Below are 18,614 nucleotides of genomic sequence, written 5' to 3' on the forward strand. Positions count from 1 at the left end.
CCAGCATGCCATCCACCCTTCCCTCAGCTGCCCACGCTCTCCTGGTTACACTGCAGGCTCAGCAGACGCCACTACGACTGAATGACAGAAACTCCCAGACTCTTCAAGGAGAGGCAGATACAGAAACACCACTGCTGGCACCCAAACCACTGCCCAAAGACGTGTGACCAAGCCAGGAAGCCCGGGGTGAGCGTTCCACACAGTGGTTGAGACGCTGCTGGGGACGCTGAGTCCCATCCCGGAGCGTCTGGGTTCTAGCGGTGGCTCCGCCCGACCCCGGCTTCCTGATGACGCACGCCCTGGGAGCCAGCAGGCGACGGCTCCACTGGCTGGGTCCCTGCCCCCACCGCGGCAGACCTACTCCAACCCCACCTCAGCCCTAACCCTCACCCCAACCCCACCCCTAAATGTCACCACCACCCCAACCCTAACACAAACCCTAACCCTAATCCCAACCCTAACCTTCACCCCAACCCCACCCCAGCCCTAACTCTAACCCTCACCCCAACCCTAACCCTTACCCCAACCCCACCCCTAACAATCACCCCCACCCCAACCCTAGCCCAAATTCTAACCCCCACCCCCACCCTAATCCTAACCCTAGCTCCTAACCCTAACCCTCACCCCTACGCCAACCCTAGTCCTAACCCTTAACTCCTAACTCCTAACCCTAACGCTCACCCCTACCCCAACCCTAACCCTAACCCCAACCCACCCTAACCCCAACACCACCCCTAATCTTCACCCCACCCCCACCCCAACACCACTAACCTTCACCCCCACCTTAACCCTAACCCTCACCCCAACACCACTCCTAACCTTCACCCCCACCCTAGCCTTAGCCCTAACCCTCACCCCACCCCTAACCGTCACCCCCACCCCCATCCTAGCCCTAACCCTAACCCCGCCCCTAACTGTCACCCCCCCCAGACCCCCCCACCCCGGGCAGCAGCACTCACTGGGGTGCACATCTGGCACCACAAGGACACGCTGTGGGACACGTGCCCAAGATCACTAAGTCAGGAAGAGCAGTCACGACTTCTGGGGCACTCAGGCCTCAGCAGCTGGCGGAGGGGACAGACGTCTCAGAATGGGACCTCGCGGGTTCCGATCACGTCAGCTGCTTTTCCCAGAGACAGAACACGCAAAAAGAGGTGCTGCCCTCGTAACGCAGTGAGCATGAACTCACGCACACGGTCCAAGTGGACGGCTCGGGGGGTTCAGAGGGCAGAACCTGGTTTAACCTCCCACTAAACTAAACCCAGAAGAAAACCGTGACCCCTCCCCACCCCAGCACGTGCCGTAAGTAAATGCCAACTGGTACACACGATAGAAAAGTGCAATGACATGAACCACGGGAAACATTCCCAGGAGTGACGGCCGGACAGGCACAGACCTTACAAGGCTCTAGACAAGCCCGCACCCAGATCTAAGCCCCTCTAATGCACTCTAACAAGCCCCAGACCAAGTTGTGACAGGACAGGAGTCCTGATGGGTTTTGTCCTCACTGACGGTCCCTGAGGACCTGTGTGGCAGGACCCCAAAGAGGGGACAGACGGGTGGTGACAGTGGTGGGCTGCCATGACGACCCTGTGTGGCGGGACCCCAAGGAGGGGACAGACGGGTGGTGACAGCAGGTGGGCTGCCATGATGACCCTGTGTGGCGGGACCCCAAGGAGGGGACAGACGGGTGGTGACAGCAGGTGGGCTGCCATGATGACCCTGTGTGGCAGGACCCTAAGGAGGGGACAGACGGGCAGTGACAGCAGGTGGGCTGCCATGATGACCCTGTGTGGCAGGACCCTAAGGAGGGGACAGACGGGCGGTGACAGCAGGTGGGCTGCCATGATGACCCTGTGTGGCAGGACCCTAAGGAGGGGACAGACGGGCAGTGACAGCAGGTGGGCTGCCATGATGACCCTGTGTGGCGAGACCCCAAGGAGGGGACAGACGGGCGGTGACAGCAGGTGGGCTGCCATGATGACCCTGTGTGGCAGGACCCTAAGGAGGGGACAGACGGGCAGTGACAGCAGGTGGGCTGCCATGATGACCCTGTGTGGCGGGACCCTAAGGAGGGGACAGACGGACGGTGACAGCAGGTGGGCTGCCATGATGACCCTGTGTGGCAGGACCCTAAGGAGGGGACAGACGGGCAGTGACAGTGGTGGGCTGCCCTGATGACCCTGTGTGGCAGGACCCTAAGGAGGGGACAGACGGGTGGTGACGGTGGGCTGCCATGATGACCCTGTGTGGCGGGACCCCAAGGAGGGGACAGCAGGCGGTGACAGCAGGTGGGCTGCCATGATGACCCTGTGTGGCAGGACCCCAAGGAGGGGACAGCAGGCGGTGACAGCAGGTGGGCTGCCATGATGACCCTGTGTGGCGGGGCCCTAAGGAGGGGACAGACGGGCAGTGACAGTGGTGGGCTGCCCTGATGACCCTGTGAGGCAGGGCCCCGAGGAGAGGACAGACGGGCAGTGACAGCAGGTGGGCTGCCATGATGACCCTGTGTGGCAGGACCCTAAGGAGGGGACAGACGGGCAGTGACAGCAGGTGGGCTGCCATGATGACCCTGTGTGGCAGGACCCCAAGGAGGGGACAGACGGGCAGTGACAGCAGGTGGGCTGCCATGATGACCCTGTGTGGCAGGACCCTAAGGAGAGGACAGACGGGCAGTGACAGTGGTGGGCTGCCATGATGACCCTGTGTGGCAGGGCCCCAAGGGGGGACAGACAGGTGGTGACAGCAGGTGGGCTGCCATGATGACCCTGTGTGGCAGGACCCTAAGGAGGGGACAGACAGGCAGTGACAGTGGTGGGCTGCCATGATGACCCTGTGTGGCAGGGCCCCGAGGAGGGGACAGACGGGCGTTGACAGCAGGTGGGCTGCCATGATGACCCTGTGTGGCAGGGCCCCGAGGAGGGGACAGACAGGCGGTGACAGCAGGTGGGCTGCCATGATGACCCTGTGTGGCGGGACCCCAAGGAGGGGACAGACGGGCGGGGACAGTGGTGGGCTGCCATGATGACCCTGTGTGGCAGGGCCCCGAGGAGGGACAGACGGGCGGGGACGGTGGTGGGCTGCCATGATGACCCTGTGTGGCAGGACCCCGAGGGGGGACAGACGGGCGGGGACGGTGGTGGGCTGCCATGATGACCCTGTGTGGCAGGACCCCGAGGAGGGGACAGACGGGCGGGGACAGTGGTGGGCTGCCATGATGACCGTGTGGCGGGACCCCGAGGCGGGGACAGACGGGCGGTGACAGCAGGTGGGCTGCCATGATGACCCTGTGTGGCGGGACCCCGAGGAGGGGACAGACGGGCAGTGACAGCAGGTGGGCTGCCATGATGACCCTGTGTGGCGGGACCCTAAGGAGGGGACAGACGGATGGTGACAGCAGGTGGGCTGCCATGATGACCCTGTGTGGCGGGACCCTAAGGAGGGGACAGACGGATGGTGACAGCAGGTGGGCTGCCATGATGACCCTGTGTGGCGGGACCCTAAGGAGGGGACAGACGGGCAGTGACGGTGGTGGGCTGCCATGATGACCCTGTGAGGCGGGACCCCGAGGAGGGACAGACGGGCGGGGACAGTGGTGGGCTGCCCTGATGACCCTGTGAGGCAGGGCCCCGAGGCGGGGACAGACGGGCGGGGACGGTGGTGGGCTGCCCTGATGACCCTGTGTGGCGGGACCCCGAGGAGAGGACAGACGGGCGGGGACAGTGGTGGGCTGCCATGATGACCCTGTGTGGCAGGGCCCCGAGGCGGGGACAGACGGGCGGGGACGGTGGTGGGCTGCCATGATGACCCTGTGTGGCAGGGCCCCGAGGCGGGGACAGACGGGCGGTGACAGTGGTGGGCTGCCCTGATGACCCTGTGTGGCGGGGCCCCAAGGAGGGGACAGACGGGCGGGGACGGTGGTGGGCTGCCCTGATGACCCTGTGAGGCAGGCCCCGAGGGGGGACAGACGGGCGGGGACGGTGGTGGGCTGCCCTGATGACCCTGTGAGGCAGGACCCCGAGGAGGGACAGACGGGCGGGGACGGTGGTGGGCTGCCATGATGACCCTGTGTGGCAGGGCCCCGAGGCGGGGACAGACGGGCGGGGACGGTGGTGGGCTGCCATGATGACCCTGTGAGGCGGGACCCCGAGGAGGGACAGACGGGCGGGGACGGTGGTGGGCTGCCATGATGACCCTGTGTGGCAGGGCCCCGAGGCGGGGACAGACGGGCGGGGACGGTGGTGGGCTGCCCTGATGACCCTGTGTGGCGGGACCCCGAGGAGAGGACAGACGGGCGGGGACAGTGGTGGGCTGCCCTGATGACCCTGTGAGGCAGGCCCCGAGGCGGGACAGACGGGCGGGGACTGTGGTGGGCTGCCATGATGACCCTGTGTGGCAGGCCCCGAGGAGGGACAGACGGGCGGGGACGGTGGTGGGCTGCCATGACGACCCTGTGTGGCAGGACCCCGAGGAGGGGACAGACGGGCGGGGACGGTGGTGGGCTGCCATGACGACCCTGTGTGGCGGGACCCCGAGGGGGGACAGCGGGCGGGGACGGTGGTGGGCTGCCATGATGACCCTGTGTGGCGGGGCCCCGAGGGGGGACAGCGGGCGGGGACGGTGGCGGGCTGCGGTACCTCGCTCCCTGCACACTGCATCACGACCTGCGACATGAAGATGACGCTGCCCAGGGTCTTGATGCCGTCCCCCTCCCAGTTCCGGATGGCCTCCGTCAGGATCTGGGACTCCAGCTCTTTCCTCTTCCGCACCTCCTGACACTGGGCCTGGGACACAGAACGACACGGTCAGACAGGACCTCCCGAAGCTTCCAGACTGGCTGTGCTGTCTCCGCCTGACCCCTCCCACTGACAGCCACTGCTTCCTGGCCTACCTGCTAAGACAGGTAATCGACTGAGCTGCTTGACTGTATGGAGCTGGAAACATTTTCTTTTAAAAAAAAAAGTATGGGATTAACTCACAGAAGCAAACACAACTTGGCTCAACACCCAGCAGTATTCCTACAAACGGAGCAGATCCTGCCACTGTAGGAACGGAAGCTGACGCTCTGGCTCACTGGCCTCGCCAACATAAAGGCCAAAGACAGTAAGGGCCAGGGCAACTGTGCTCCCTGGAGGAGCACGTGTGGGCGGAGCCATCGGAGCCCCGCTGTGGCCACGGCTGTGACACTAAGGAGTGGTGCCTTCCAGAATCTACAGCCACCAGGTCCCTCAGCGGGTGCCCAGCGCCCGCTCCAACAGCAGTGACGGCCACGGGGTCCCCACGCCTCGCTCATCGTCATCTCTCATGCGAGCAGACGCTGAAGCCGCGTGAAAGCAGCTCTCGTCACCTAACCTGTCGCTCCCGATTCACTGCCACACTCGGCTCCAGCACTTACAGACAGGTTCTTGAAGGCAGTCATGGACTTCTGGATATCCTGTCTGTCGGGATGATGATCCTTTGAAGAAGAAACACACTATGAGCTTCTGCATCACAAGCCAGGACGCCAGCACCGCTCACTCCGCAGCCCTGCTCTCCTCAGCGGGAGCCACCGGATTTAGCGTGGGGAAAGACAGCGGCGGGGCAGGCGTCAGCAAACGAAGCCAGTTTCGTGAATGATGCGTTCCTGCAGCCTGCAGCTTCAGGCTGTCTCCGGCCACTGCTGCGCGGACCGTCAGAGGGTCCTGGCTAGTGCCCTGGTGACAGGGGCCCCGACAGCTCCTCCCTCCACCTGTCGGAACACACAGCCCGAGTCCCTGGCTAGCGCCCTGGGTGACGGGGGCCCCGACAGCTCCTCCCTCCACCTGTCGGAACACACAGCCCGAGTCCCTGGCTAGCGCCCTGGTGACGGGGGCCCCGACAGCTCCTCCCTCCACCTGTCGGAACACACAGCCCGAGTCCCTGGCTAGCGCCCTGGTGACGGGGGCCCCGACAGCTCCTCCCTCCACCTGTCGGAACACACAGCCCGAGTCCCTGGCTAGCGCCCTGGGTGACGGGGGCCCCGACAGCTCCTCCCTCCACCTGTCGGAACACACAGCCCGAGTCCCTGGCTAGGGCCCTGGTGACGGGGGCCGCGACAGCTCCTCCCTCCACCTGTCGGAACACACAGCCCGAGTCCCTGGCTAGGGCCCTGGGTGACGGGGGCCCCGACAGCTCCTCCCTCCACCTGTGGGAACACACAGCCCGAGTCCCTGGCTAGCGCCCTGGGTGACGGGGGCCCCGACAGCTCCTCCCTCCACCTGTCGGAACACACAGCCCGAGTCCCTGGCTAGTGCCCTGGGTGACGGGGGCCCTGACAGCTCCTCCCTCCACCTGTCGGAACACACAGCCCGAGTCCCTGGCTAGGGCCCTGGGTGACGGGGGCCCCGACAGTTCCTCCTTCCACCTGTCGGAACACACAGCCCGAGTCCCTGGCTAGGGCCCTGGGTGACGGGGGCCCCGACAGCTCCTCCCTCCACCTGTCGGAACACACAGCCCGAGTCCCTGGCTAGCGCCCTGGGTGACGGGGGCCCCGACAGCTCCTCCCTCCACCTGTCGGAACACACAGCCCGAGTCCCTGGCTAGCGCCCTGGGTGACGGGGGCCGCGACAGCTCCTACCTCCATGTGTCTTTCGAGCTCCTTGAGCAGCGTGGGGTACTTGTCGAGGCGCATGAAGGGTCTGCTGAGGCCGGTGGTCAACACGAGAATCCCCGGGCTGTTGGCACCTTTCATCTCCATGAACTCCCCCAGGTCCTCACTGGGCAGGGCGGAAGATGGAGCTCGGGTCAGGGCGAGTGGTCCTCACGGCTCTCTGACTTCCACTGAGGGGCCAGCACTCACAGCAGGCGACACTGTTCCGACTTGGGTTTTGAAGCCTACACACAACTTTGCTAAGCAAACATGAGCTGCTCTTCTGAAACGCCAAAGGAGACCCCCGGAGGGTCCCAGCTCTGCGCTCCCACGAGCAACAGCAGCTGTGCGTGTCGCGGGATCAGCAAGTCTGCGCAGTTCTGCTAGCGCCAGAGTGGGCCGCGTCCCGAGCTGCCCAGACGGCCCCCAGAGGCCCTCCTGCAACCCCATCCAGGGCCCCAGCTTCTGCACACCCAGCAACGGCTCCCAACCTGGAGGCCGCGCAGAGCACCACAGGCCGGGAAGCAGCACGGTGGAGGCTTCACACCTCCCACACCACTCCGTCGTCACGTCGCGAGAGGAGAGGGGCAACACTGCATGTCCAGAGCCCCACCGAGGCGCGGCCTCCCCGCTCAGCACCCTGTCCCAGCGTCTCGGTCAGCCGAGTGTTCCCACAGGGGCCCTCCTCATCCCGCGGTTCCACGCCCGTCGCCTCTGCCCTCACAGTTCCACAGGAACTGGGCTCACACCAACACGTCTGTGAGTGCTGCTCGCTACTGGACACTGACTTCACCTCTGCCGTGGGGCCCGGCCTGCCACCCTCACCCCCCGTGCATCACCTCCAGCCCTGCAACCATGCCAGCTGGGAGAGGGGCACGCCAGCCCAGGCACCTCGTGCCACGTTCTCCAAGCGTGAGCCCTCAGCACCTCGCCAGATCCTGAAGACCAGGACAACCCCTAGCACTTCACCACGTCCCGGGAGATCCGGGAGACCCTCTGGTCGCGCCACATCACCTCCCAGGAGACAGGGCACCTCAGTCACCACGTCACACCCCGAGGGGCCAGGACCACCCCCTCGTCACCTGTCACCCCCTGGGAACCAGGGAGTGCCCTCAGCCATCAGTCCAGTGTCAGGACCCCCACGCCTCGATCCAAAAGGCTGGACTCAAATGACCCCCCCAGCAGCACCCTGAGCAAACCTCTTTTCCTAGCACAGAGGCTTTTCTGCAAACAGGAGGAGGTGTCTCTCAGAAAGCTACGAAGGGCGCTCTAAGAGACCACAAAGATCCTAACAGAAAACCTGAGAGGCCACACTCCGTTCAGGTTTCCAAAGGAACCCAGGGACAGCCCTGCCAGGCCACACCATGCCGGCTCCAGACCTACGAGGCCTTGGCGACCCCCGGGCACAGCAAACACTCACAGGCTCCCGGTGGTGTCGGGCTGAGTTCAGATGGTGACTCCTATAGCCCGACGCCCACCCTCCAACAACCGCACGAGGAGAGGAGCCGGGCGGGCACCTCGGTGGCTCTGCCCAGCCATCCACCCAGCCTCACGCCATGCCGCCTAGGCTTCGGAGGGCAGGAACACGCCGCCGCCCGGCCAAACCACCTTAGAAACGTGCCGAAACCATGCCGCCTTGAAGGAAAGCAGCCTTCCGTGCCCTGAGCACGTCACACAGCTCAGACGCCACCCGGCACGCACGGGACTCACAGCCCCATCAGCCATCCACACCAGCAGCAGTCCTTCAGATCAGCGGACGTGCACACTCAGGTATCGGCCAAGCCAAGCACCGTCCTAGCTATAGACCAGCAGAAAATAGCCTGTCCTCAGTGTACACAAGGCAGCCTTCACAGCTACACATCAAAACATGGCCAACAAAACCACCCAACTCCTTCTGAGGGCTGGGGAGGGTACCGTAGGGTGTGTACACACCCATGTGTTTTGCAGGCAACACGCAACTCAACACCTTCAGTCTCCAATGTTTGTGCTTCCTAAGAACTGTGCTCAAGGTGGGCATCTGGCCAAGGGCAGGTGCTTGGTGTAGAGGTGACGTGTTGGTGTAGGGGTGTTGGTACAGTGTGTGGTGTAGAGGTGAGGTGCTGGTGTAGAGGTGAGGTGCTGGTGTAGAGGTGAGGTGCCGATGTAGAGGTGAGGTGTGTGGTGTAGTGTGTGGTGCAGAGGTGAGGTGCTGGTGTAGAGGTGAGGTGTGTGGTCTAGAGGTGAGGTGTGCAGTCTAGAGGTGATGTGTGTGGTGTAGTGTGTGGTGTAGAGGTGAGGTGCTGGTGTAGAGGTGAGGTGTTGGTGTAGTGTGTGGTATAGAGGTGAGGTGCTGGTGTAGACGTGAGGTGTGTGGTCTAGAGGTGAGGTGTGTGGTACCGAGATGAGGTGTGTGGTGTAGAGGTGAGGTGTTGGTGTGGAGGTGAGGTGTGTGGTGTAGTGTGTGGTGTAGAGATGAGAGGTGTGTGGTGTAGTGTGTGGTGTACAGGTGAGGTGCCGGTGTAGTGTGTGGTGTAGAGGTGAGGTGCTGGTGTGGAGGTGAGGTGTGTGGTGTAGTGTGTGGTGTAGAGGTGAGGTGCTGGTGTAGTGTGTGGTGTAGAGGTGAGGTGTGTGGTGTAGTGTGTGGTGTAGAGGTGAGGTGTGTGGTGTAGAGATGAGAGGTGTGTGGTGCAGTGTGTGGTGTAGAGGTGAGGTGCTGGTGTAGTGTGTGGTGTAGAGGTGAGGTGTGTGGTGTAGTGTGTGGTGTAGAGATGAGAGGTGTGTGGTGTAGTGTGTGGTGTAGAGGTGAGGTGCCGGTGTAGTGTGTGGTGTGGAGATGAGGTGCTGGTGTGGAGGTGAGGTGCCGGTGTAGTGTGTGGTCTAGAGGTGAGGTGCTGGCGTGGAGCTGAGGTGTGTGGTGTAGTGTGTGGTGTAGAGATGAGGTGCCGGTGTAGTGTGTGGTGTGGAGGTGAGGTGTGTGGTGTAGAGATGAGAGGTGTGTGGTGTAGTGTGTGGTGTGGAGGTGAAATGTGTGGTGTAGTGTGTGGTGTGGAGATGAGGTGTTGGTGTAGTGTGTGGTGTAGAGATGGGGTGCCGGTGTAGTGTGTGGTGTGGAGGTGAGGTGTGTGGTGTAGAGATGAGAGGTGTGTGGTGTAGTGTGTGGTGTAGAGGTGAGGTGCCGGTGTAGTGTGTGGTCTAGAGGTGAGGTGCTGGCGTGGAGGTGAGGTGTGTGGTGTAGTGTGTGGTGTAGAGGTGAGGTGCCGGTGTAGTGTGTGGTCTAGAGGTGAGGTGCTGGCGTGGAGCTGAGGTGTGTGGTGTAGTGTGTGGTGTAGAGATGAGGTGCCGGTGTAGTGTGTGGTGTAGAGGTGAGGTGCCGGTGTGGAGGTGAGGTGTGTGGTGTAGTGTGTGGTGTAGAGATGAGGTGCCGGTGTAGTGTGTGGTGTAGAGGTGAGGTGCCGGTGTGGAGGTGAGGTGTTTGGCATAGAGGTGTTGGGTTAACGTGCCAGCACCCCACACTGAAGTCCTGGCTCCACTCCCAACCCCTGTTCCCTGCAGTGCAGACCCTGGAGGCAGGGGTGGTGGCTCAAGCCCTCGGGATTCCGTATCCCACATGGAAACCCGGCCTCAGTGCCCACGTCCCGGCTCGGCCTGGCCCAGCCCCACTGCTGCAGGCGCCCAAGACGAAGCATGGCTGGCAGCTCGCTTTCACCTCCCAAATACGTGAATTACTAGAATGTTACAGCTGTTCTGTCAGGCCAGCCAGAGGACGGAGGTACGGACACAAGGCGAGCGCGCCAAGGCCTTGCCCTGAGCTGCGTCCGTGCACACCGTCGGCGCCTGAGCGCAGTCGCCCGCTCCTGCCTGCATCTCTAATCCTGAGCCCCTGCCTCGCTTAGCCCTGACGGGGGCTGGGAGACGGGCGGGCAGCGGGCAGAGCACTGCCGCCACCCCCCCTCCCCCCACTGCTCTCCTCGCCTGGGTGACAGTGAGGGCTACGGACAGCTCTGGAAGGCAGAGGAGAGGGAACAGCGTCGGCTGACCCGCCCGGCCTGCTGCTCTGCGTGTGCCGCGGGGACCCCCACCCCACGAGGCCTGCCACCTGCACTGCCGTTGCCTGCAAAGCTGAGAGCAGAAGCCCACGCCGGTGCACCGGCACCCGTCCACAGGCACCGGAAGGCTGCCCACAGGCTCACGGCACCCACCTCCACAGACCCCCGGTGTCTCCCCAAATCATCCACTCCACCAACCCCTGACGCACGAGCGGAGTGAGCAGGACAGACTTCCATTTCACCGCATTTCTCTAAGTACTGACAAGTTATCAGGCAGCCATAAATTCAAACTCTGACACTAAAAATACATTTCAACTCCCTTAAATTAAATCTTGCAGGGCCTTTTCCACCAAGATAAAAAACCAAGGAAGAATCTATTCAGGTCACTGCTGATAGATCTGAGGGTTCATGTGGAACTTCCTAACTATGCTAACAGCAGAGAAAAATGAACAAAATTGAGTCATCCTCATCATGCCCCCAAAACACAATAAAATTAACAGCTTCAGCGAAATGTTTACAAGCAAAAGTAACTTCCCTTAATCTCCCACAAACTTCCTGACATGCCAGAACATGTACACACGTTAAGAAGAGAAACACAACTTGGTAAATCCTCCTGGATGCTGCTTCGTTCTGCAGCTTCACTTCAGTAGCATGATAAACAGCACAGCGGCTGCAGCCATGCTGGGCAAACAATGGCTCCTTCAGCTTCCCGTCTTTCCGTGCTAGCAGCCGTCGGCGCTTACCGCCACGCACCAGGGCACAGCAGAGAAGCCTGCGAGACGGAGGGGCAGGGACAAGCAGAACGCGGCCTTCTCAGCGTGTGGGTCGCCCAGCACAGCAGCCACCTCCGAAGAGCCAGTCAGGGACCTGAGCCGTGCACACCAGTCACCCTGCCCGCCCTGCACCGGATCCTCACTCGGACCACGGCGTCAGCAAGGCAAAGACCGACCGTGAGGCTGCAGCAAGGCTCTCACGCTGAACACGCTGCTCCGACATCGCCCCTCCTGTCACACCCCAACCCAAGACCCCCGCGCTCGTGGTATGGCCACTGGAAGACGACGCAGGGGAGCAGCAAGCACACGCACTGGGCATCCACGGGAACAAGCAGGGCCATGAAGACGCCGTCAGCCACAGGCACTCAGAGGCGCACGACGCCGACTTACACTTGGGAAGCGGGGCGTGCTCCATGGCCGGCAGAGTGGGCACTGTGGCGGCTCTCAGGCCTCAGGAGGGCACACAGGCACCGCATCCCGCTGCCTCGGTGCCTGCTGGCCCCAGCCAACTCCCCTCCCCAGTGCCTTCGCCTCCCAGAGTCAGCACCACAGCAGCTGCCCCGGGGCTGCTGTCCAGGGAGTGACCTCATCGCCACATCCACTCTGGGCAGGCCACGTGGGGCAGACACAAAGACCCATCTGTCCTTTTTTTTCCTGGTTATTTTGAGAAAATTCTGCGCTCCCCTTCCAGACAGGACACAAACAGTCATTAAGGTAACAGCAGAGCTGACACACGTTCGCATGAGCCTTTCTCCAGAGAGCCAGGGCCTTCAGAAACGGCAGCGCCCGCAGTCATCCCCAGGAGGGTGCTGGCTTCCACGCAGAAAAGGCTGGGACCCCTCCCTGGACAGTCCACGCCGCCTTCTTCCTACAAGCAGGCCCTAAAGAAAGCGGCCCACCACCCACACTGAGATGGGAGAAAGTGCAAACATTCTGCACTTTCCCGACTCAAGTCCCTCACCCCGGCTCAGTGACCGCTGGGGACTCTGCAGACAAGGGTTTGGCACTCGCACTGTGCGACGTCGAGTAACTCACAAACCCAGGAGCAGACGGCGCAGCCCGCAAGCAAGCGCTCAGGCCGGGATGCCGCCCGGCGCAGTGGAGCCCATCCCCGGGGTGCACGCCTCGGGACCTCCTCTCCGGAGACGCCGGGTGTCCTGATCCCATCTGTCACACTGGTCCACCTGGAGGGGCTGACCATAAAGGGAGGGAGGGGTCGTGAAAACCCAACGCTCTCCCACCTGTGTGCACTGAGGAACTTCCGGCTTCGTTCACAGGCAATTCACTCTGACCTGACTCCTCTCCCTGCACCGCGACTGGGACCTCGCAGACGCAGGGTAAGCCTGGAGGTGGTGGCGGCTCAGAGCAAGGGGTCGCGATCCTGCAGGCCCTGCTCCACAGCGCTAACCGGAGAGCAGCGTCGGCTGCCCACAAGGTTTTCATTGTTTTATTTTTAGTATTAATTAAAAATGTTAAAGACAGGCTGAAATCAAATATTTAAATTTAAAAGCATAATGGTGCTTACAGTTTTAAAAATTTTAATTTATTTGCAAAACAAAACAGCTTCTGCTTAAAGGCTCACTCTCCAAACCCCTGCAATCGCTGGGCCCAAAGGCAGGAGCCCAGCAACCAATCCAGTCCCTATGTGAGCTGCAGAGCCAACGACCTGGTCATCACCCCACCCCCTGGTCTGCATTAGCAGGACACGGGAGCCAGGAGCTGCGGCTGAGAACTGAACCCAAGCCCTACAGTGGGGGAGCCGGGCATCTACACTGCCAGCCCACAAACCTGCCCATCACCTACAGTGAGACCTGGACACCTGACCTCAGTCCTCACACCTGCCCATCACCTACAGTGAGACCTGGACACCTGACCTCAGTCCTCACACCTGTCCATCACCTAGTGTGAGACCTGGACACCTGACCTCAGTCCTCACACCTGTCCATCACCTACAGTGAGACCTGGACACCTGACCTCAGTCCTCACACCTGTCCATCACCTACAGTGAGACCTGGACACCTGACCTCAGTCCTCACACGTGCCCATCACCTAGTGTGAGACCTGGACACCTGACCTCAGTCCTCACACCTGCCCGTCCCCTACAGTGAGACCTGGACACCTGACCTCAGTCCTCACACCTGTCCATCACCTGGTGTGAGACCTGGACACCTGACCTCGGTCCTCACACCTGTCCATCACCTACAGTGAGACCTGGACACCTGACCTCAGTCCTCACACGTGCCCATCACCTAGTGTGAGACCTGGACACCTGACCTCAGTCCTCACACCTGTCCATCACCTAGTGTGAGACCTGGACATCTGACCTCAGTCCACACACCTGTCCATCACCTACAGTGAGACCTGGACACCTGACCTCAGTCCTCACACCTGCCCATCACCTAGTGTGAGACCTGGACACCTGACCTCAGTCCTCACACCTGTCCATCACCTAGTGTGAGACCTGGACACCTGACCTCAGTCCTCACACCTGTCCATCACCTACAGTGAGACCTGGACACCTGACCTCAGTCCTCACACCTGTCCATCACCTACAGTGAGACCTGGACACCTGACCTCAGTCCTCACACCTGTCCATCACCTACAGTGAGACCTGGACACCTGACCTCAGTCCTCACACCTGCCCATCACCTACAGTGAGACCTGGACACCTGACCTCAGTCCTCACACCTGTCCATCACCTAGTGTGAGACCTGGACACCTGACCTCAGTCCTCACACCTGTCCATCACCTACAGTGAGACCTGGACACCTGACCTCAGTCCTCACACCTGTCCATCACCTACAGTGAGACCTGGACACCTGACCTCAGTCCTCACACCTGTCCATCACCTACAGTGAGACCTGGACACCTGACCTCAGTCCTCACACCTGTCCATCACCTAGTGTGAGACCTGGACACCTGACCTCAGTCCTCACACCTGCCCGTCACCTACAGTGAGACCTGGACACCTGACCTCAGTCCTCACACCTGCCCGTCACCTACAGTGAGACCTGGACACCTGACCTCAGTCCTCACACCTGCCCATCACCTAGTGTGAGACCTGGACACCTGACCTCAGTCCTCACACCTGTCCATCACCTAGTGTGAGACCTGGACACCTGACCTCAGTCCTCACACCTGTCCATCACCTAGTGTGAGACCTGGACACCTGACCTCAGTCCTCACACCTGTCCATCACCTACAGTGAGACCTGAACACCTGACCTCAGTCCTCACACCTGTCCATCACCTACAGTGACCTGGACACCTGACCTCAGTCCACACACCTGTCCATCACCTAGTGTGAGACCTGGACACCTGACCTCAGTCCTCACACCTGCCCATCACCTAGTGTGAGACCTGGACACCTGACCTCAGTCCACACACCTGCCCATCACCTAGTGTGAGACCTGGACACCTGACCTCAGTCCTCACACCTGCCCGTCACCTACAGTGAGACCTGGACACCTGACCTCAGTCCTCACACCTGTCCATCACCTAGTGTGAGACCTGGACACCTGACCTCAGTCCTCTCACCTGTCCATCACCTACAGTGAGACCTGGACACCTGACCTCAGTCCTCACACCTGTCCATCACCTACAGTGAGACCTGAACACCTGACCTCAGTCCTCACACCTGTCCATCACCTACAGTGACCTGGACACCTGACCTCAGTCCACACACCTGTCCATCACCTACAGTGAGACCTGGACACCTGACCTCAGTCCTCACACCTGCCCATCACCTAGTGTGAGACCTGGACACCTGACCTCAGTCCTCACACCTGTCCATCACCTAGTGTGAGACCTGGACACCTGACCTCAGTCCTCACACCTGTCCATCACCTACAGTGAGACCTGGACACCTGACCTCAGTCCACACACCTGTCCATCACCTAGTGTGAGACCTGGACACCTGACCTCAGTCCACACACCTGTCCATCACCTAGTGTGAGACCTGGACACCTGACCTCAGTCCACACACCTGTCCATCACCTAGTGTGAGACCTGGACACCTGACCTCAGTCCTCACACCTGTCCATCACCTAGTGTGAGACCTGGACACCTGACCTCAGTCCTCACACCTGCCCATCAACTACAGTGAGACCTGGACACCTGACCTCAGTCCTCACACCTGTCCATCACCTAGTGTGAGACCTGGACACCTGACCTCAGTCCTCACACCTGCCCATCAACTACAGTGAGACCTGGACACCTGACCTCAGTCCTCACACCTGTCCATCACCTACAGTGACCTGGACACCTGACCTCAGTCCTCACACCTGCCCATCAACTACAGTGAGAACTGGACACCTGACCTCAGTCCTCACACCTGTCCATCACCTACAGTGACCTGGACACCTGACCTCAGTCCTCACACCTGTCCATCACCTACAGTGACCTGGACACCTGACCTCAGTCCACACACCTGCCCATCACCTAGTGTGAGACCTGGACACCTGACCTCAGTCCTCACACCTGTCCATCACCTAGTGTGAGACCTGGACACCTGACCTCAGTCCTCACACCTGTCCATCACCTAGTGTGAGACCTGGACATCTGACCTCAGTCCACACACCTGTCCATCACCTACAGTGAGACCTGGACACCTGACCTCAGTCCTCACACCTGCCCATCACCTAGTGTGAGACCTGGACATCTGACCTCAGTCCACACACCTGTCCATCACCTACAGTGAGACCTGGACACCTGACCTCAGTCCTCACACCTGCCCATCACCTAGTGTGAGACCTGGACACCTGACCTCAGTCCTCACACCTGCCCATCACCTAGTGTGAGACCTGGACACCTGACCTCAGTCCTCACACCTGCCCGTCACCTACAGTGAGACCTGGACACCTGACCTCAGTCCTCACACCTGCCCATCACCTAGTGTGAGACCTGGACACCTGACCTCAGTCCTCACACCTGTCCATCACCTACAGTGAGACCTGGACACCTGACCTCAGTCCTCACACCTGTCCATCACCTAGTGTGAGACCTGGGCACCTGACCTCAGTCCACACACCTGTCCATCACCTAGTGTGAGACCTGGACACCTGACCTCAGTCCTCACACCTGCCCATCACCTAGTGTGAGACCTGGACACCTGACCTCAGTCCTCACACCTGCCCATCACCTAGTGTGAGACCTGGACACCTGACCTCAGTCCTCACACCTGTCCATCACCTAGTGTGAGACCTGCACACCTGACCTCAGTCCTCACACCTGTCCATCACCTACAGTGAGACCTGGACACCTGACCTCAGTCCACACACCTGTCCATCACCTACAGTGTGACCTGGACACCTGACCTCAGTCCACACACCTGCCCATCACCTACAGTGAGACCTGGACACCTGACCTCAGTCCTCACACCTGCCCGTCACCTACAGTGAGACCTGGACACCTGACCTCAGTCCTCACACCTGCCCATCACCTAGTGTGAGACCTGGACACCTGACCTCAGTCCTCACACCTGTCCATCACCTAGTGTGAGACCTGGACACCTGACCTCAGTCCACACACCTGTCCATCACCTAGTGTGAGACCTGGACACCTGACCTCAGTCCACACACCTGTCCATCACCTAGTGTGAGACCTGGACACCTGACCTCAGTCCTCACACCTGTCCATCACCTAGTGTGAGACCTGGACACCTGACCTCAGTCCTCACACCTGCCCATCACCTAGTGTGAGACCTGGACACCTGACCTCAGTCCTCACACCTGTCCATCACCTACAGTGAGACCTGAACACCTGACCTCAGTCCTCACACCTGTCCATCACCTACAGTGACCTGGACACCTGACCTCAGTCCTCACACCTGTCCATCACCTACAGTGAGACCTGGACACCTGACCTCAGTCCTCACACCTGTCCATCACCTACAGTGAGACCTGGACACCTGACCTCAGTCCACACACCTGTCCATCACCTAGTGTGAGACCTGGACACCTGACCTCAGTCCTCACACCTGCCCATCACCTAGTGTGAGACCTGGACACCTGACCTCAGTCCTCACACCTGTCCATCACCTACAGTGAGACCTGGACACCTGACCTCAGTCCTCACACCTGTCCATCACCTACAGTGAGACCTGGACACCTGACCTCAGTCCTCACACCTGTCCATCACCTACAGTGAGACCTGGACACCTGACCTCAGTCCACACACCTGTCCATCACCTAGTGTGAGACCTGGACACCTGACCTCAGTCCTCACACCTGTCCATCACCTAGTGTGAGACCTGGACACCTGACCTCAGTCCTCACACCTGCCCATCACCTAGTGTGAGACCTGGACACCTGACCTCAGTCCTCACACCTGTCCATCACCTACAGTGAGACCTGGACACCTGACCTCAGTCCTCACACCTGTCCATCACCTACAGTGAGACCTGGACACCTGACCTCAGTCCACACACCTGTCCATCACCTAGTGTGAGACCTGGACACCTGACCTCAGTCCTCACACCTGTCCATCACCTACAGTGAGACCTGGACACCTGACCTCAGTCCACACACCTGCCCATCACCTAGTGTTTGACCTGGACACCTGACCTCAGTCCACACACCTGTCCATCACCTAGTGTGAGACCTGGACACCTGACCTCAGTCCTCACACCTGCCCATCACCTAGTGTGAGACCTGGACACCTGACCTCAGTCCTCACACCTGTCCATCACCTACAGTGAGACCTGGACACCTGACCTCAGTCCTCACACCTGTCCATCACCTACAGTGAGACCTGGACACCTGACCTCAGTCCTCACACCTGTCCATCACCTACAGTGAGACCTGGACACCTGACCTCAGTCCTCACACCTGTCCATCACCTACAGTGAGACCTGGACACCTGACCTCAGTCCACACACCTGTCCATCACCTAGTGTGAGACCTGGACACCTGACCTCAGTCCTTACACCTGCCCATCACCTAGTGTGAGACCTGGACACCTGACCTCAGTCCTCACACCTGCCCATCACCTAGTGTGAGACCTGGACACCTGACCTCAGTCCTCACACCTGTCCATCACCTACAGTGAGACCTGGACACCTGACCTCAGTCCACACACCTGTCCATCACCTAGTGTGAGACCTGGACACCTGACCTCAGTCCTCACACCTGCCCATCACCTAGTGTGAGACCTGGACACCTGACCTCAGTCCACACACCTGTCCATCACCTAGTGTGAGACCTGGACACCT

At 60.6% G+C, this 18,614-nt stretch overlaps 1 protein-coding gene across 16 annotated transcripts in view; it reads right to left on the reverse strand.

Annotated features, from left to right (window-relative positions):
• ARHGEF7 (Rho guanine nucleotide exchange factor 7) overlaps positions 1–18,614 on the reverse strand; it is a 171,224-nt gene that overhangs the window by 27,961 nt on the left and 124,649 nt on the right. For 15 of the 16 annotated variants that reach the window (XM_089303387.1, XM_070048561.2, XM_089303386.1 and 12 more), the window contains 3 exons: positions 6,596–6,734; positions 5,396–5,455; positions 4,638–4,784 (listed from right to left, as the gene is read on the reverse strand). In XM_089303387.1, coding sequence (XP_089159513.1) covers positions 4,638–4,784; positions 5,396–5,455; positions 6,596–6,734 — 346 coding nt within the window. Of the gene's footprint in view, positions 1–4,637; positions 4,785–5,395; positions 5,456–6,595; positions 6,735–11,795; positions 11,948–18,614 lie in introns of those variants that run through there. The other variant, XM_089303393.1, reaches the window with a different exon arrangement.

This window comes from Oryctolagus cuniculus, chromosome 9, assembly GCF_051225735.1.
Source record: "Oryctolagus cuniculus isolate XC-2025 breed Fujian yellow rabbit chromosome 9, ASM5122573v1, whole genome shotgun sequence".
NCBI lineage: Eukaryota > Metazoa > Chordata > Mammalia > Lagomorpha > Leporidae > Oryctolagus > Oryctolagus cuniculus.